Below are 21,154 nucleotides of genomic sequence, written 5' to 3'. Positions count from 1 at the left end.
AGGACATTGTGTTTTATCTGCTCTCAGTGACAGAGAGCACACGGCCGCTGTGGAGTGACACACTGCAGACCCATCACAGACACACACACACTGCCACACTTACTCACATAATGCCTTATAAAACACACCCCTTACATAAACCCTTACAAGGCTACGCATCAGACACTGAACCCCAAGTTGCTCCCAGTGCTTGGTAGTGGTGTGTGAATGTGCCTAATGCCTAGTGAGTTGGGGGAAACGAGTTGGTAGATGTGCCATTGTGACTGTAAAATGTTTTCTGCATGAGTAGGTAGAAAGACTCTATAAACTGTCCATTGGAGGAAACTCACCGACCGAAAGAAGTGGTTCTACACTGAGGAATCCCCTGGGATTCCTCCAAGTTGCTGTCGATGACTGATCTGCAGTTACCCGACATGTTTACTTGGTGTTATTGGTGTTGTGAGGGGGTCACAGTAGAGGCTGAAAGAGATCACGTACTTTTGCAACTCACAGATATGAACAAATGATTCATTTTCTGGGAGAAAAACAACTTTTGAGCAGCACCATCAATACAAGACCATTTACCACACTCCCATATATGAGCAAATCCACCTCCAGAGACATTGGATACTGCATATTCCGTAATGAAACTCCTCATTAGATGCTCATTTCCTGCATAATATCCACGCCCTATGGTATCTGTACTCTGTGCATTTATAAAACATGCTTTTATCTAAAAGTTTGCAAGCTGAGGTATCCCACAATAACATCATCAGGATCCCTAATTAGACTTGACCAACATAACACACATCAACATTTCACCACTTTGCCATGGTAAGTCAGTCAAAATGTCATTTTGCCTTAAACCACAGAAGCAAGTCTTTTGAACCTCTAAAAGGAGGCTTGCACTTTCCAAAAATATGCCCCCTCTTAAAAATCGAATTGATCCTTAATAGAGGAGAAGAGGCACAGAGGCTCTCCATCTCGAGTGGAATACTCCACAAAAGCCAGCAGTAATGGATGCAGTCAGATTAATACCTTTTACAGCTGACGCGCTGCAGTCAATTTATGATGAACAAATGGACACAGCAAACACACACGCACGCATGTACACTCAAGCCGAGGGGAATAGCTTCATGCAGCTGGACTCTTGCTGCTAATGCACTGGATTTACTTCAAACAAGAAGACCAACCCAAACACACACACACTGGCCTCTTTTCAGCAGCCACTCATGTCTGTCCTTCTGTTTAGCCATGTCTGTCTATGCCTAATTTGTCCCTGTTGAATAAGTGATGCTGCAGCATTGTGAACATACCAGCTACGGTAACACACACACACACACACACACACACACACACACACACACACTGGTTGTTTCAAATGAGCTGCTGTTCATTTGAAAGTGAAGAGGTGAAGAGGAGTTACTTTACTTGGGAATTAATACCCAAAATATATAATCTTTGTCTTTGATTAGACCATTTTGAGTAACAAACAGTCTGAAAGGCAATACACAACACATCATAATTATGATTTTTTTGCGAGTTTTTTTGCTCCTTTGCTATTTGGATCACAAATTTAATTTAAATTTAATCTCAAAACAGCAGAACAAAAACTGACTCTTTCGTGCTTCAGAGATCTTTCTAAAATCACAACAAGACATTCACACCCTTGAACTCGAAACAAGAGACATGAATAATTCAAGAAAGAAATGTCATAATTATCTGGGTTAGTCCAATCAATATTTGTGAACATGGATGTATTTCTCCCACTAATGCACTGCTGCCAATTAGTCGATCCTCCCACTCACTGGCAGAGAGAAATTCAGAGGAAGCACTGCAGGAAACACAACAACAATCATAGATCTGTCAATAACAGGCAACATCCTTTTCTTTGTGGTTACTTTTAAGTATTAAAGGATTTAAATGATGACGGCGCTAATAATTATTCTGTTGTAAATGTCACTGTGGTTGATGCTGTAGAATAATTCATGGTGACTAGGTGATGGTGAATTAAGTGGAACAAAAAGTCAAAGTGTGAAACGGCGGGATAGTTGATTTCATTTGTGCGGGACTGTAGTTCACACTGTCGGCCAATGGTGACCTGTTGTGGAGTTTTAACTACATACGATGTTTAGTGCCTCTAGGGTAAACTCTGTGGCTTTTATTATGGAGCTGACAGAAGAGAGAGATGGGAAATGACACGAGGCAAAGCCTTAAAGGTACATTATGCAACTAACTGATAAAGTTACACAGAGTTGTACATCCATGTTCAACAACATTCATCCATACATACATACAGTATATGTAGTGGAGCCTTTGGGATTCCTTTGGTGTGTTTTTGCTGCACAGTAATATAAGTTAAACTTTAACATTTCGAATATATAAAATGTGTTCACCTAAACATCAAATTATAAGCAGTTGAACCTTGAGCCAAAGTGAACATTTGTGCCAGACAGGTAGAAACTTTCTAGAATGGGACAGGTGAACTGACAGCCACATAAAACACAATGCTTTCACAAAGGCTGGCATAATGCAAAATAATTTTCATCATGTCCTGACTTGTAACTGAAACTGTTTTCTCCCTCATTCCCACCAGCCTGAACCATGCCCTGTTCTACCAGGATGGAACAGGTAGGCTCACGCCAAGTGTGTTATACTCTACAGCAAACAGTTTTTTTAATGCAGTTACCACTTACAGGCACAGAGGCCACTGTTTCCCCCCGCTGAGCCAAAATTACACTCAACAGCCCTAAGCCTTTCTGGACGAGTGACGGTGCACAAATTGTGCCTTTGTGGTTAATGATTTATGTGATCCTGGTGCTGATAAGGCACAAATATAAGAACACAGGTTTTGGTAACATAGTTTGGTCAGAAAGGTCCATCATCCATAAAGTCAGCAGAGTTCACAACCATAGACTAGTCAGCTCCAGTAAAGTACTTGCTCATTTTACTTAGCTGCTCTCAGCTCCAGCTACATATACCACTGTTTAACGGGTCACTAATTCACTAAAATTTATAATCAGTTTGTCCATTCACATGCCTTCGAGGCCCTGCCTGCAAGTATTGGTACCATTTGTTTGAGAGTTCAAATGTGCATCTGTTCAAAAAGCGGCAGTTTGGGGCTTTACACAGATGGAGATGGAGATCATTGCCTGTAATAACAGAAGAGAGAGAAACAGTAACATGTGCATTAACCTCTAACTGACTCATGGCAGGGTGGGTGACACATTTAAGTCAGCAGAGGAAGGAGGAGGAGGAGGTGGAAGTGGAAGAGTGGAGAAAGTGAAGCTGCAGAGCTAGAGGCTACACTGGGAGAAGAGCTGCATAGTCAAAGAAACTGAAGAATAAAAGACTTGTACCAGAGTTTATAAAGCCACGTTTATACATGCTTGTCCATGTCACTGATTTGTTCTCCATATACAACCCTAAATGTACATGCAGCTGATGAGCTGATCATCAGCATTTCAATCATCACTACAAACTTTACCAAAGGCCAGAATTAGCCTGGAAGCCAGCAGAATATTAATCTGGACCCACAAAGAACTGTGGGGCCAATCAAATCATTTGGTTGGGCTTCCTGTGGTCATGGACAGAAGTCATACGCTTCATCTGGGCGCAGTGCAGCACAAGACTATCCTATTTTGTGTTGAGATATTTTTTTTTTCTCTGAGAAGATGACAGTTTGTGAAATCTTTTTATATAAACCTGGGACACATCAACTGCTTTGACCAACTCGTGTCAGTAGATGTATTTAATTCAGCTAAGTTCCTGATTCCTAAACTACAGTTTGGGCCAAGGGCTTAATAACAAATACTTGTTTATCTGTTGGAAATGTTACTGTTTCGCATTTGCATGCATCATCATAACTGTCACATGAAGTGGAACTCTATTCAAAACTCAGTAGGAACTGAGCAGGAAAAGACCATATCAGGAACAACTGGACTTCATGCGTCTGTCTCCTCTACAACACACATCTGCAATGCTTTCTCACTCAGCAGAAAGTGGAGGAAGCTGCCCACACACACACACACACACACACACACACACACACACACACACACACACACACACACACACACACACACATTCAAATTCAAGTTTAACCACAACTTTTTCTCTCCTATTAAAAATTGTCTCACACACATACGTAGACACAAGTTTACGCACATGCAAACACTGCTATTTCCTTGAACATGTTCCCATACACACGCACACACAGAGCACACTCATAAAAAATCGTCACAAACTCAAAACATACCTGAAGCATTAGTCGACCATTAGCTGCTCTCAGAGATTTATGTTAGGGTTGTTTGGCCTTTATAAACAGCACACTGCAGAGCACAGCCCTGCACCAAAGGCCCTTAACACACAGTGTGACAAACATCTTAACTGGTTAATTTACAAGATGATAAAAGTAATTACTCAAGGTATCTTCCTGTGTTCTAGGCAAACCAACAATAGAAAAATGTAAGCTTTGTCTCTCAATTACTGTTGTTGAGTGCAGCTAGCTGGGTAGCTTCAACCATGAAGGACCAACGCGAGGCCGAGTGTTGAACATTAGCACTGTGTGAAAAATGCAACAAGGCATTTATATGCACGAGTGCAGAAAAAAAGAGGAAGGTCCAGTTAAAAAGTAAGAGCAAATTCCTAGGTTAACACTGACTATACTGTTTCCTGGAAGTGCCCTTATGGAAGATAAAATGTTGTGAGCAGTGTAAACTGCTGATACTTCTTTTCTTCTGGATCATATTCCATTGTCTCAGCAGTGCCCAAAGGAACATTAAACAACTCACAAAGTCGGCAGAATGCTGCACAGTTTTTTTTGTCTGAATAACTGGTAGCCTGATGGAGGCAGATTCAGTTCTCTATAGAATAGGATTTTGCGTCCATCTGTTTGGAAGTGTTTCCAATCAATGTAGACTCGGGTATCATTCAGTGTTTGGTGGTGTCTGTTTGGTTATTTAAAAATGAGGGATTTGTCACAGTTGGATTTTCACAACACGTTTGTGGAAGTGTATAGCACAGACAAAGCAGCTTTCTCAAGACCTCAGAAAAGTTCACAAAACCATCTCTGAAGTGTTTGGAGTGCACAAATTCACAGTCAGCAGAATATACCAAGAACCCAGGGTAACTTCTAAGCAGCTAAAGCCTCTCTCACATTGGCAAATGTATATGTTCATGATCTGATCGACCATAATGTGCGTGACAGAGTGGCAAGAACAAGAAAACATTTTGCCAAACATCATGACAAAAGACTACTGGGAAAAACATCTCAGAACTGAAGCGGTTCTGTACTGAATAATGGACTGAAATTCCTCTAAGCCACTGTAGACGACTGATCAGCAGTTACCAGAAAACATTTCTTTGATACAGCAGATACTGAAAAACAGTATAACTGCATTTGCAACTCACACATATGAACATATAATATAATTTAATATAATATAATATAACATAATATGAGCGGGGCGGCACAGTGGCTCGGTGGTTAGCTGATGCCTACCAGCGAGAAGGTCCGGGTTCGAGTTCAGTGCGAATGGTTATTTGTCTATGTGTAAGCCCTGTGATAGGCTGGCAACCTGTCCAGGGTGTACCCAACCTCTCGCCCGATGCCAGCTGGGATAGGCTCCAGCAACCCCCCACGACCCTAGTGAAGGATTAAGGCGTATGGAAGATGAGATGAGAGGAGATAAACTTTGAGCCTGTATAATATAATATTTCGTTGTCTACTCTCAGACATCCACGGATGTTTTCAGTCATTTTTATGCAGAATAGTAAAAAAGTAAAAGGGAAACCAATAAACATGTTAGCAAAAGAGGTTAGATATGTCGCCAGTTTTTTCTGCTATAGCTGCATGTTTATCACTCACTAACCCTCAGCCTCGAAGATGTGCGACCAGCCTCGCATCAAGGTACTGTGAATTTTTAGGTTGTTTATTTGAGTTTGTCCTATTTTGATGTTTTGACGGTATCCATAGGAACAAGGTCACTGAAACCACCAGGAAAAGAACTGTCTGCAAAGATGCTTTCAAGGATTTGATGTCCTGACATCTTTATTCAAAGATTCAATCATTAATGTCACACGTTGTAAACTGAAGCCTAATGAGCTTCATTTGAACCTTATCATGCTGAGATGCATTTCTCTGAAACACACAGAAAGAGAGAAAGCTGTCCCAAAGAGTTTATAGTATCACATGAGCATTAGTCAAGCTGCAGTCATGTGTCTGCATGTACCCGCAAAGAGACCTACATCTACACAGCAGGAGCACAGCACTGACAAATACAAACGTCCAGTGAAAGTCATATGAAGGTCAAGCCTTGCATTAAAAATACAACCCGGACAATTAGATCATGAGTGGCCAAGTACCTGTGCTCATACTTGGCTATAAAATACGTCTCCACACAGTTTCTGACCCTGTATGCAAATAAACACCAACAACATGTGGCACCAGTACAACACTGTATACAACTGCTTACTCTATAGTCTTGTTCTTGCTGTATCAGAACCACAAACAGCTTTTTGTTGTGTGTGCGCCATGACTGGGTAGATGATACTTCACAACTAGTGAAGTCTCCTTCTTTCATAGTGTTTATGTATTAATGTCAGCCCTGGTGTCAGTCATTTTAGAGAACAATGCTCAAATTATTGCTCAAACCCTGAAAACTTCAAAAGAACCTGTGACTGAAAAGTCCACAGGCTGTCATCACATTCTGTTAAAAAATTTGTAAGTGTTCAACCTAACTTGAGGCAAACCATTTTGCAGATAAAATAACTTCCCAGCAATTTTATGTTTATGTACACTGAACAACAATGAAATGTGTGCAGAAGAGCTACCATAGAAAAACACAGTCAATAAATAACAGTATCTAATGGGAAAAATGTAACTAACCATCAATATAATATATTTCAGGAATATGCTATAATAGTTACCGACAACTCCGTCAGGATGGAAATGAAGCTTCAATTGCGCATGATAATGTAGAAACAAACATTTTAAGCAGAAACAGACTCAGAGTTTAAGATATGGTTTCACTGAAAAGGGGGTAAATGAATAAGAGTAATTAGTAATAATGAAATATGCTGGATAGCAGTTAGCCTGTTGTTGCTTGCTTACTATACTCTCATATTGAATGGTAGTTTCTGTTGTCAGTCAAACTAACATCTAAAAATTATACACAAACCAAGACTAAACAACATATGTGGAAATAGATCTGATTCTTCATCAGAAAACTTGATAAATTGTGCATAATGTATTCAATTGTGCATAAATGCATGTAGGGATTGAAACTTGAATATGATATATACTGATGGTATATTGCCTTTTAATACTAAATTAAGGGCACTTGTTAGTATTTTGGAGCACTCTATGGTCAGGATGAGGAGTATCCCACCTCCTCAATCCAAACAGTCAGAAATCCCATCTGATCCTGAAGCTGAAGCCTATACCTCCCCCCAGTAGCATTCTTTAAGCGTTTTTCTGTATGAGCGTGTGCAGAGATACGCACATGGACACAGTCCATATTATTTGTATTACCAAAGCTCGCCCAGGGCACTATACGGACTAGAACCCCGGTTTTCTACGTGGCAGGTGGAGATACTGGCCCCTACACTAACGAGGAGTTAACAGTCACTGAATAAATGTACACTTGTGTGTGCGCGAGTAGAATAACAGGTGGTTTCTCTCCACTCATCCTGTTTGTGAGGAAATGAAGGCGCCTCCTTACTAACTTTAATTCTGTTGTGCACAGTGATTTGCGATTCTGACATTCCACAGATGCTTGGCCTCTCCACCTCAAATTATTATTTATTAGACATCATTAGTGGAGGCTTGTTACATAAGCGCCGCGGTAATTGTACCTTTGTGTCACACAGTTTCTCAGTTTCTCAATTGGAAACTAAATGCACATGCTTGTCATCTCTCTTTAACCAAGTATCCAGGTAATAAACATTGTTTCCATGGTTTGCACACAGTGAATTAATCCTACTACAACAGGTGCTATTTGATGGATTTCTGGACAGTAAAACATGTCATTAAAACTGGACGAGTCATGAAATCATGCAACCAACTACAGTGAAGAATGTCAAAAAAAAAAACAAAAAAAAAACAGGAATCTTCACTGGAATCGAAGTAGAGAGTCACATCTATACTAAAAGAATCACGTAGAGAAATGTTTCTCCTGTCTTAATAATTAATGCAGACAAGGACAGTGGGAGAAGCACATTGTGCATTCTTTAAACATCTGTACTATACCGCACTGCAAGTGGCACACTATACACAGACAGTAGAGCAGATACATGAATGACAGCAGATGCAACAGGGAGGGCACCTGGAGAGCCATCCCTCTCTCCCTCTTCCTGGCCTTCTCTGGGACGTAAACTTGCTCAGTGAAAACAGGAAGTAGGGCCTACCGTGTGACTCAAACACACTGCCTCTATTTTTAGACTCACACACACACACATAAACACTCGCAGCCCTGCCCCGCTTCCTTCAGTCCACACAGAGGACACCCTTCTACTACAGCCCCGCAGGGAAGCGGGGTCAAGAAGAGAGCAGAGTTTTTCCCCTATTCTGACTGTAGGAGAGGTCACAGAGGCTCAGGAAACCACTGGACAGGACTGCAGAGAAACAGCACAACAAGAGTCCCATGAGTCCCAGAGTCCATCCAGATAGAATAAATCAAACCGTATAAAAATACTTAGTCAAAAGTGAAAATCTGCCTTTCAAATTAAAAGTATTTCTACACATTCCACTTGAACCGAGGATGAACTGACGCTGGTCAATTTCAAATATACAGTAATCATGACATTGGAAACTGGTGTTACATTTACTGTTAGTACCTCAGTCCTGCAAATATCTACTACTCCGCTTACTATGAATGATTGTTTTTTGGCTGCAGTTGCAGTTGACAACGTGACAACTCATGGTAAACATCAAAGATTTGTCAGTTCTCAGTCACTCAGGTTGTGGTATCTAAAAAAACTTGTAGGGTCCATCCCAGATGTTTTGATTTAAACCTCAACTACGCGCATGTCTTTTGGAAATGAAGAAGATACTTGGAAGAGTGAAACATCCTCAACAAACCCAAGAAACCTGGCAAGTTCAGATGCTGGCCAGTTGCCGTTGCAGTTTTGAGATAAGCAGATTTGCTCCTTTTCTTTATAAACTGCTCTAAAGGTGCTACTTTTGGCAAACAACATATCATGATACATATTTTCAGTTGCTCTTGTAAGTCCACCTATTGAAAAGTTTAATTTATATAGATCTCCATTATGAGAAAAATCTATCTCATGAATGCACTATCCTTCGTCAAAATGCATCACTGAAATATTCTGACAGCAGATCAGTTTCAAATATTTCATAATCAGTAAAGGAACAGGAAGAAGCAGTCCCAGTGAGCTGTTAGATGAAGGGCTTCTCGCCAACTACCCAACTCCTTTCACGGTGCCCTGCTGCTCACAGACATGTGCTTTGTGCCGCCCAGTATCACATCACATAATTAATTTACTGTAAATCAAACAACAATTCCTTTTACCACGGTATGGTGAAGCTCAAATGTTTGGGCTGTTGCTTCACAAACTGAGGCCAGTGCTCTCTAACACAGTGGCACAGGTTTGACTCCAACTTCTGTCATTCCCTGCACGTTGTCTTCCCTTCTGTCCACCTATAACTTCCTCTGTCTCTCAAGTAATCTACTGAAATATCCTAAGTAAAAACATTCTTAAAATAAAGAAACTGCAAGAAAGAAATGCTTGAAATTGCAGGTTAACCATTTAATGACTGATCTTGTGCTTTGGCCTTTCTGCTGCACAGGCGTCTTTGCGCGACAACAAAATCTTAAACAGTCGTGACAGAGGCAGCAGAGACTGCCACATTCCTCAGATGACTGCACAGACTGCATGTAGTTTACACAGCGACATTATTATCACGACACACGCGTGTTAACTCAAAGCAGAGCCCTGTTTTTTTACCGTCTTGACAGACTTTTCCTTTTCCTCTCCGCTGTCAGCTCCAGCAGCTGAACCACAGTCGTTGACATGTTTAACCGCAGACAGCCACACTGCAATCTGGCTTTGTCACAGTTGTAACACCACAGTTACAGCGCTAGAACCACAGCTAGGAGCAAGACAGCGGGCACACAGACCACTGAACACTATGGACTGGACATGTAGTCAATCCAACTATTTATTTTAGGCCTATAAAACACATCGTCATTACACCCATTCTGATCTACATTTCTATGTTGGTCTTTATCAAATGCAGCAGCGCTGCAGCAATTGTATCAGGTGCTGGCGTGTTTACACTATTAAATGCTGCAAATCAGACTCCTTGGAATTATTACTGACGTCTTCACTCTGAGAAGCACCTGATTCATCTGCACACTACTGGCAAGAGAAGCATAACTATCATATTTGAACATGTAACATGTGTTGTAAATACTTAAACATGCCCTTTAACCTCTCATCATGGCCACTATCCAGTGGTAACCCTTTATAACTCAACGTGTCATTGGCGACCCGTTCGATTAATATCGAACAGTTTGTGTGAGCGACAGTTCAAAACTCAAACTGATTCACTTACATCATTTCAATTTCAAATAACATTTGAGAAACTGATATATATGAAATATATCAATGTGCAGTACAGTAAGAATGTGTATATAACAACATTTTATGAACTAAGGAAATAGTCATTTATCACACATGAATCCATATGCACGCATAAATCATCCACCCAAATGAGATAATACCATTATTTGTCAGTGTGATTATACATTAAGCATAACACCATGATAACATGATTCTGGAACTTTAAATAAAAATAAAAAGGTCTGTTTAAACCAAAGGTTTGGGGCTAAAATTAGAAGAGCAATATATGGGTCCACTCTAGTCTGAAGACACGCTGACATTTTGAAACCCTGCTAAACAAAATTAGGAAAGGCTGCTAATTCATTTTTGAGGATGTTGAAGGCTCATCTTTTCCTCATTAAGGACATAGGACAAACACATGGTCTTTTAATCAGAATATTAGAGATGTTAATGTATTTTTTAATGTAAGTTATTTTTAATGACCTGAATTAGATCATTCGTCCCACCTCATATCAGATGTAATCTCTCTTCCTGTCTGTACTCCCCTTAACATTTGTCAGGTTTGCATTGGGGTTACTGGTGTTCAGCATGTTTCTACATATGTGGTGCTACCGAATCAGCATCTCATGTTCTAAATTTTTCTGTCCCAACTAAAATTTCCCTGTCAGTAATTCTTATCCCAAGGTTGCACAAATTCTCAATTAATACACAGATACACTCAGTATACACAGTACCAAAGTCCTACATCCTTTCCAATACCACATAACACATAAGTACTCCCACTACCCGCACGTCCTTCCAATGCTTTCAAATGGAAAAGCCTGGATCAAATTTTCACAACAAATCTACACAGAGCCTACATCGTAGCTTATAGAAGTGGCCTACTCCATTGAGAACATGTGTTGAGTTTCTTCTATCACTTCAAAAAATGGTGACTTGCACTGGCATAGCAGACTACTAGAAGACGTACATTACCTACAGCAACAGATTCCGCACAGATTAGACAGAGGTAAATGAAGAGGTAAATTATTGTTACTGTTGCCTTATAACGAATCACTGATACAAAAGTCTGGACACAGATACTTGGAGCATTTATTAATATGGGTTCTTGTCTTCAAGTACTGTTCTGTTCCAAATATCTGTGTGTGTTCTTGCCCCGAACGTTTTATGGAGGATGCATCTGGGCTAACTTGTGTGGATTTGATACAGCCAGGTATTCCATAATACATTGAGAGGCTGTTTGCAAGTACACTGCTGTTCTAATTACAGAATGACCATGCTCCAGAGTCTGTACTTGAGAATCAAACTCGTCAAGTCCAAAGTCCACATCCAGTTTATCGTCCCAGACATAGTCAAAAAGGTAGAACTGGACTGAACACAGAAGGCCCACATCACAGCCAAGAGACGGATAACGGGAGAATAAACATTTTATTAGACGTTGTAATGCACAAATAGTTTTGTCAGCTCTCGGCTGAATCCACTTGGCACATTGGCTCCGAATCAATGTTAAGAAGATAGAAGTTCTACAAACACTGCTCACATCACACCCTCCGCTCCACACTGACAACTGAGAGGAGGAGGGAGACGAGTGGGAGAAAGTGCAGATAGAGAGAGAGAGGGAACAACAGTTCAGAGTGTTTGGTGTTGTTGAAAAAAAAACGACTCTGTGAAGCATCTCTTTGAGAGTGTGACGATGTGGGACGAGGACGTACTTGTGTGGAGACCACTTAGTCTGATGAACTTCAACAGAAATGGACTTTGAGGTCTGACTGAAGTATCACTGACACTATTTGTCAAGAGTCACCTGCTCCATCCCCCTCTTTCATCTCATTCACCAAGTGCAACAACTAACATGTTGAAGGATTTAATTCCTTAAGGCTTTTTATAGTGTCCTGAGTCATGTTGTCGTCATGTCCCACAGGGGTATTTTCATGTTGTCTCATTATGACAGCCTGCCACTGGGATCAGGTTTCTGTCTCTGTCACATACACACTGTCCCTGCTTTATATTTACAGTGTCTGCGCTCCAGTTCACGTGATATTTATTCCTGGTTTACACATTTTCGAAAATGTTCACTTCAGACTGTGTGATAAAGTTTGGCTACAGTCTAAATAAGCCTCAGGACTGAAGGCATAATTATTGAATTGTTAAGTATTAAAGACAAATCCAAACACGTACCAATAATAATATAAATTCGGCAGTTGCATCAAAGTCTCTGGTGTGTTGTACAGATCAGTCGAGTTTTAGCTCAGATTGTACACAAGAAGATTCAAAGCAGTGACTGCCTAAAGCTGCGGAAAACAGATGATTCGCATGACTGATGAGGTCAAAGATACAAACCTAACTGTACGGTCTGTTATGTCGTAATTTCATGCATATTAGCACTACAAGATTTCAGTTCATCGTGTTGTACTCTCTCTATGTAAGTACATCTAGAGGAGATGATTCATGTGATTTCTTGGAAAACATGTTCTCAAACGCTGACACATGTAGGAGGTGAATTAAATTATTTGTGAAAATCATCAGGGCTGCTGTCTCACCACAAGCCATCCTCTCTACTCTGTTCCGCCCTCATTGAGCCATTCAGAAGTAGACAGCTTGTTTCAACGCCCTCTTTGTATTGTTCTTGTCTGTCTCTGTACCTCCCCTCACTCACTGCCTGTTTCCTAGTGACACCAAACACTTGCCGCCTTTCTCCACGCTGCTCTCTTTAATGACAAGTTCTAACAAGGCGTCTGCCTACACATGAAGCCACTGTTCAGAAGGGAACAACAATTCCCAACAGATTTAGGAAGCTGATCTCCTTTTTGTGTCAAATGGACATATCGCTGCTTCTCTTCTCCTGCAATTTTCTCTTAATCGCTGATATTTAGTAGTGCTATAGTGCATTTATGTGCTCATCAGATGGTCTCGGACATTGTTGGATTCATGTCCTCCTAAGCTGGAATGTGGAAACAACATAGACGTAGTGCAGCAAGTAAAGGAATAGTTCTTTGCAAACATTTAGATGGATGGATTGTCAAGAACTAGAAAAAATGCCAAAGATGCCCATGGCTTCCCATCTGGGTTCACCCAAAGCTCCAAGGCTGTTATTAGCATGGTGAACTGGGTGGTAGGAACTAAAGTCGTGAACATTGTTTCCTTTGAGCTAGGCGTTTGGGGGAACTCTGTGTTTGTGTCATATGCATCAATCAACTATGTAACTCCCTTCCATTTAGGGATGGGCACCAGTTGGAACCGGTTCTTTAAAAGATATCACCGATGTCATTAGCCTTCTTGCTTATTGATTCCCCTTATCGGTACTTTTCATGCCGAATCTTTACATCCCAGTCTAGATTGAAAGTGTGGCTTCAGTTTTCCATAAGGGACTGTAATAACACAATGTGCAACTTATCCAGCACTGTAATTTCAAGCAAGGGAGACAACACCACCAAAATGCTGAAGCACTTGTCAACGACGCACAGCATTAAATACCGAGAGTGTCATGAGTTCTTAGGTCAACAAGTGCAGCTACTGCTAACTCTCAGCAGAGCAGAGCTAGTGAGGATCTAGTGACCAATTTCCTATTTGTTTACTTACACAAGTTTTTATCTCTTGTTTACAAACTCAATCCATATTGATTCAAATGAATCCATATTGCATATTGCAAACTCAGTAAAATTGACTGTTGTTTACACAAAACCACGAACATCTACTGTTTCCAGACCAAAACTTCACAGTAGGAATTGATAAGGGAATCGATAAACAATCGAGTCAATAAGAAGAATCGATAATGGCATCGGTATCAATAAAATCTTATCAGTGCTCACTGCTCATCCCTACTCCCATTTGTCGTTGCCTTGCGTTAAGATTAGCACAATTTGGTACCAACGCACTTTGAGTCATTTGTTTTTGATTTTGAATTTCATTAACACTCCATGGTCTCTTGCGACCACATCACTGATCGATACACCCTTTGCCTTTTGGGGGGCTGATGTACAGCTACCTTCTTGAGGACTAGTTTGAGTTTTATTGCATTGGAGTAATAACATTTGTAAATGTGATGACATTTTGGTTGGTTCTCACTTCTTTACAAGGGTACAATTAGGTTATGGTTAGGATTAGGATTAGAGTAAGAATTAGTGTGTGCGTGTGTGTCTGTGAGTGTGGTTTGCCGTGACCTGCTTTGCAGGTATCAGTTTTTGTTGAAATGTTACTGTTAACAGACCTTGTACAGGCTTGCAGGTGAACAGTGACATTTGGATTTTTGCACTGCAGTTGGTTTAGTCACGGGTGCGTGTCACAACACGGGATTGGGGTTTCAGTCGACGTGCTCTCGTTGACTGAAATATCTGTGGCCATCACCATTTCCCGACTAGCGCTGATGATGCTGTAACACCGCCAGCTTCATAGAGAGCAGGTCACTGCCGAAAAAATCTTTCAGTTAGCTGAAGGACCATTTTCGGTCATATGATAAGAACTTGGCAAAGCATCCAGTATCTCCAAAAAACTCAATTCTGTTTCAGGCCTGTAATGTGGATAATGTGGATAATGAGACTTTTGTATGCCTGTAAGTGGGCCACAGTGTTTTTTTTTTTTTCTTGAGTTTGACTGTACTCAAAGAAACTTAAAAAGAACAAATGAGAAAGCAACTATTCTCAGATACGAGGGAGACACAAAAAACGGTGTGAAAGCAGAGGCCACAAACAACACGAGTACATCTGCAACATTTACTTTTTATAAAACGTTAGAACGTTTTTTACTCAGTGAACCTTTAGTCTAAAAATGGCCAAAAAGGCCATTGGCCATTCTCAGCCTTTAGAGATCAAGGTGATGTCTTTCAGTCCTCCACAAAGAAAACCCTACATTACAGCTCAGTTTTGTTAGTACCTGTGTTTAAAAATGTATCATGTGATCATTTAAGTTATGCACTTACTGAAAGACATCATCTACACATTAAAATATATTGTTCCATGGTAACTTCCTAATCACTCTCCTGAACCAATGCCAAACTACTTTAAGTCACTCCATATTGAAGGATTAAAAAACAATACAGTTATTTTTATATTAGCACTTAACACACAAATCTTTAATCCAGTTGGACCCCAAAAATAACCCCAAAATAAATTGGCTCTTGTGTTCATTAGTTTTACAGCCTGGTTTAACTTTCTGTGAACCTAATGATGCTAATATTCCATTCATATTAGCAAAGGAACAGTCTGTCAAGGCCATTTATTATATTATCTTGGATATTTGGATTTGGATATTTGATATTCTTTAAAGAAAATGCTGTAATGTATACAACTTCTAAAAAGAAAGAAGAGATTTCCCCATAGATGTGAGTGAAGTAAGCTTTCTATTTGAAAAGATGAATTTTTAAATAACAGCTATTTCTTGACTCTGCACCAGATGGAATCAGGAACTTTTTTTTCTAAGCACATGTTGCTCAAGAAAGAAAGGTCAGGCAATGGAAACAAAGACTTATCCATCAAACACTGTGTGATCCAATTTTAATCATTTCTCTCTATCTTGGCTCTCGCCCCTAATTCATAAAATATTTGTCATTCCAGCTTCTTTTCAATGAGTTCAAGTTCCTTTACGAATGATTTAAGTTTGCAAAGATACCAAGTCACTGATGATAGTTGACCAACAGTTCTGCTGACTTATGGAAATAAAAGCACACCAAAAGTCTGAAGCTATTTAGTGTTTGAGGAGGTTGATGACTGGGGAAATTACACATACAACAAGTCTGAATGCAAACAGTGCCACAAGACATTTCAAGGAGCCAAAGGCTCCAACTTCAAATGTCATGAAGTTAAATTTTATTTCGAGGGGTATCAAAAGTTAATCCGTGCCCATAGACCACCATGTTAAAATGTCAACAGAAGTAAATGTTAACAGCCCAGCTACTGCTAATCAACTCACCTCAAATATGTATTGATAGGGACAACACTACAGAGAAAAGTAAATCTCTGATTTTTACAGTACATCCAATTTCTAAAAACCGCTGCCTTCCATCAAACATATGGGTACTTCACTTGTAGTATTCTGTAAATGTCATGAGCGCCCTGCTATGTCAGAACCCATCCCACCAAAGGGTTGTCTTGGAAGCTTACGTTAGCATTACTCACTGGGAAATTACACAAGCTGCCGAGTTCCCATGAGGTGACTTCTAGTTTTTCTTTGTCTGTGATGACATAAATACTTGATGTGGTTTAAGTCGAGACACGTTTCGACCCAGAGAGTGTGGGAGTGGCTTGAAACATGCTTGAACACAAGGTGTGATAAAAAACCTTCCACTAAAGTGAAAGAAAACAGACAGTGACACCGGTTTGGGATGTTTTGACTTTGAAGATGAAGTAATTGCACTTTACTAATGTTAAAATATAATGTCTAGAAAGTTTGGCAAATATCTGAACTCAACACACTGCAAATTGTGCACATTAACTGGCAAAGAGTCGCAAGACAACACAAACTAGGATTAGACAAACCTGAACTTCAGTAGCCACTTTCAAAATCAGACACCCAGTCGTTGCTGTTAAACCACGGGAAGCACCACACAGATCAACCCAAAGCCATGGCTATTTTTCCTTTTTTGTTGCCACACAAGGAAGACAGTCAGAGCTTTCTTCTCTCCATGCTGCCCCCCGCTCGCCCGCCCTTTCTGTTTTGCCATCTTTCATCTTGTCCTCTCCTGAGCTCTCTCTGTGCTTGTAATGGACCTGATGGCCTCATCAATAATACAATCAAACATCCATCTGCTTCGGCGGCCTTGGACAACAATGGACAGCCTGAGATACGTGCTGGCGTGCGCGCATTTGTGTGTGCCGTGCATGTGGCCTAACCGCACCCGCTTTTGTAGCTCTGCTGCGGGTCACTGCTTCACCTAAAAGGAGCACAACTGAAGTGAGAGAGTCTACACTGTGTGTGTTAGTGCGTGACTCATGTCGTGCAACTGCAAGACAGCGGTGCAAAAGCATGTGCTTTGGGTAAAAATCAAAAAGAAAAATTTGCACTGATTAATAAAGCAGAAAACTCATTAATATAGTAAATTTATCTATCTATCTGAGGAATGGCCCAAAATATGCATTGGAGATGATACTCACAACTTCACAGTTAAGTGACTGACAGCGGAGCAGAGAAGTTCCATGTGAACCCACATCCACCACAGTGAATCCATATTGCAGTGTTCACATCGTTTCATCTTTATTTAGGTGCTAAATAAATCCCCAACTCCTGCACATTACTTTACTGCCATTATAAAATCATTTTACATTTGTAAATGAAGAAGTAAATCTGAGACTTTAACGAGATATAACATCCAAGTTATATGTCATTCAGTCGAAAAATAATAACAGCTCACAAAAATGACTTGAGTCTTGATGTTTACTTTCACTCAGGTAATTTTTGGATGCATGGCTCTTCACAACAAAACAGTGGCCATTAGGAGCCACTTTGGTCTTGTCCCAAAATGTTTAATCAGAAACCCAAGCTCTGGTGTCAGACCAGCATCACATGGATCTCCTGCAGCGATGACCTAAAACCAGGAGATGTCATTTGGTCCTGAATATTGGTTGATGTTAAAGATATTATACTATAGCCTACATAGTGTCAAATGGTACATAACAGGAGTCTAAACACAACTGTTGCAGTAGGCTGAACGGTTCTTATTTATTTACTTTTTTAATTTATTTATTTAATGATAGTGTACATCCTCATTGCGTATTTGTTTTGTTTTTTGTTTTTGTTTTGCTTTTGTGCCTCCGTCATTTCCACTGGGTGAGCGTGTCTCCCCTGTCTTACCCAGTCCTCGAAGTGCTTGCTGCCGTTGTGCAGGATGTCCTCGAACTGGATGATGCAGTTGGCCACGAAGTCGTCGTAGCCGATGGGCGCGTCGTGGAAGACGGACAGCTCGATCCTGCGGCCGCCGTGGACCTCCGTGGTGAACTCGTCGTTCCACGCGGGGCTGTTGGTCTTCTGCTTGGTGGAGGTCTGGCCCACGCGCGAGTCGTCCACGTTTAGGGCGATGTACGTGTCCAGGAGGAAGGTCTGCGTCTTGGGACCGACGGCGTGACGCAGGGACCAAGCCGTGGGTTTGAGGTCCAGAGCCTCGCAGATCTTGATCCTCAGCTGTCCGTTGAACACCACCATGGCGGTGATATGCACCTCCAAGTGAAACCACGAGACAAGACAAACTAACCGCTGCCCGGATCACGGCTGCTCAACCGGTGGTTCCTGCGAGCTGGCAACTGTTGAACCTTCCAGTAGAATAAAATAAAGATCGCAGTCCTCCACGCATAAGCCCTTTATTTAAATTAGCTTTTTTGTCCTTGAAACGTCAAAACTTGAGGAATCTGTTAAGAAACTGAGCAGCAGCAGCGGAGAACCGTTAGTCCTCTTCAGAGGCGCACGGAAGAAACATGAACAACAGAAGCAAAGGCCCCAGATGTGAGTCTGCCTGTCATGATTTTTTTTCAGCCTTGGAAGAATTAAAAGACTCGGTTAGCTGCAGAGGGGCGACCCTGGAAGTGCCAGCCTGCGTTGTTGCATTGTGCGGAGGGTGGGATTCTCCAGACGCAGCCCGCTGGCAGCCGCCGCGGCGCATCGGGATGTTCGAGCCGGACCGCCGAGAGCAAACGACCGCAACAGGGGCGCAGACTGAGGAGGGGCGGGTTCAGGCGGTGTGGCAGATAGGTGAACGCGGGCTCCCGCTGCTCGGCGCACGGCCTGCTGCTTTCACCCACCCACCGCCTGCAGCTGAGCTCAACTTCCCGTGGACGTACCTCTGGCTGCCTCCCTCCTCCTCCCCCCCGCGTCTCTTCTCCGCGGTGCAGGAAATGCGAAAAACGCGTCAGATTCAGCGGAGCCTGGTGCGACAGACATGGCTGAGTGTGTGTGTGTGTGTGTGTGTGTGTTGGGGGGGGGGAGTGGGGGTGGGGTGTCTGGGAGCAGCATTCAAGAGGTGGGAGAGGAGACGCAGAAGCGCCTATACATGTCTCAAAGGCTCCCGTTTGAACAGGTGGAGCTGGAGAGGAGCTCCTTGCAAGCTGGCTGAAAAAATGCAAGAAAACAGATGTGAAGAAAAAAAATTTAAGTAAATAAATAAATACATACAGACTGGAAGAAAGTGAAAAAAGGGAACTGTGATATGTGGATGCAGGCCAGATGTCCCCTAGCTCTCTCCTCTGATGAGTCCAGGTGCAGAAATATGAACATCCATCCACTCAATAGAGGCCAACAGCCAAGTCCATGAAAGATGGGACCTTAGAGGATGAATGCAGGGATATCTGAGGCATGTGTGGAATTTCAAACAGATGACTGCGAGCCTTATTACCTATTAGCCACATGATCGAGCTGCAGGGATCCAGCTAAAACCTTATGTTAAACCCTGCATGCACATTTAAACAACACTATCTTTTTAGTCTGGGTCAGTGTGGGGAGCAGAGGTGTTGCATACAGGCCTAGATGTGTGGAATGTAATCAGTACTGTATGAAAAGATTGGGGAGGATTAAGGGCTTGAATTTGATCTCATTCAGTGGTTTTGCAGACTTTTCAGTCTTGGTTAACAAACTGAAGTTCTTTTCCCCCGTACTGTGAGTAATATTCTGCACCTGCAAGATTGTGTTGCAAGATAGGAATGCTCACTCTCATAAGTGTTGAAAAATCATGACATGGGTCTTCATTAATATATTCCACTTTATCATCATTGTCCTGAAGTGGTCCGCTTGCGAGGGGTCAAACACGCAAGAGGAAGGAGATTTTCTACATTCTCATGCTCAGATAAATGCATATGAAAAAGCCCTGATTAAAATTAATTTGCATGTAAGATCATATGTAATAATGTTACATGACAGCGCACCATGTGTGCAAGGGTGTCTTTGTAGTGTCATTACTGCAGGAACAGATTGTACCTGACTGACGAGGCCAGCACCCATTCATGTTTACACAAAGGAGCAGCACATTTAGCAGAAGACAGCGTTCGGTTGACATCAGCATTCAAGCAGCACAGAAGAAATAAAGGCACACAGAGATCATGATCCTCTAACAAATACCACTGTTAAAGGAAAACAGAGAAGAAATAGATCTATGCTCCGCAAAACAACTTTAAAAATCAGTGTTTGTTTGATAATTGCTAGTGATTTGCAATCTTTAACACATAGACAGACTGTAATCTTCCCAATTTCTTAATATAAAATGCACGTCAGAGATGTGATTTAAAGACCATTTAGAGAAAAGATTATAAACTGCAATTGCAGTGTTAATAGCTGGATGAGGGGACACGTGATTAGCGACACTTATAGGACTGAGAGGACATTAAATCCCTTCTGTGTATGGTTGCCCACTGCTCCAAGTCTGCTTTGATACTTGGACGTTTCAAAATGCAGAAAACAAATTACTTGCATGTGTGTACACATATGCAGATCAGCAGTTACTGAAAACCGTAGGTCTCTAGTGTTGCTGCATGATGGGGTCACACCAGATACTGAAGGATGGAAATACTTTTGCAACTCAAATATATCTGCAAAGGAAGTTCCATTCGTTTGATTGGGTTCTCTTTGTCTACTTCCAAGCCAGCCTGCTGATGTTTTGACTCATTTTTATGCAAGA

The 21,154-nt window shown here is 41.4% G+C and overlaps 1 protein-coding gene across 2 annotated transcripts in view; it reads right to left on the bottom strand.

Annotated features, from left to right (window-relative positions):
* LOC125018826 (protein kinase C epsilon type-like) overlaps window positions 1-19,339 on the bottom strand; it is a 71,481-nt gene extending 52,142 nt beyond the window's left edge. The window contains exon 1 of one of the 2 annotated variants that reach the window (XM_047603207.1): window positions 18,349-19,339. In XM_047603207.1, coding sequence (XP_047459163.1) covers window positions 18,349-18,696 — 348 coding nt within the window. In that variant the 5' untranslated portion in view covers window positions 18,697-19,339. The remainder of the gene's footprint in view (window positions 1-18,348) is intronic. The other variant, XM_047603206.1, reaches the window with a different exon arrangement.
* Window positions 19,340-21,154: the final 1,815 nt, after the last annotated feature.

Source organism: Mugil cephalus, chromosome 13 (assembly GCF_022458985.1).
Source record: "Mugil cephalus isolate CIBA_MC_2020 chromosome 13, CIBA_Mcephalus_1.1, whole genome shotgun sequence".
In the NCBI taxonomy this organism is placed as follows: Eukaryota; Metazoa; Chordata; class Actinopteri; order Mugiliformes; family Mugilidae; genus Mugil; species Mugil cephalus.
This window is presented reverse-complemented; position numbering and strand designations above follow the sequence as displayed.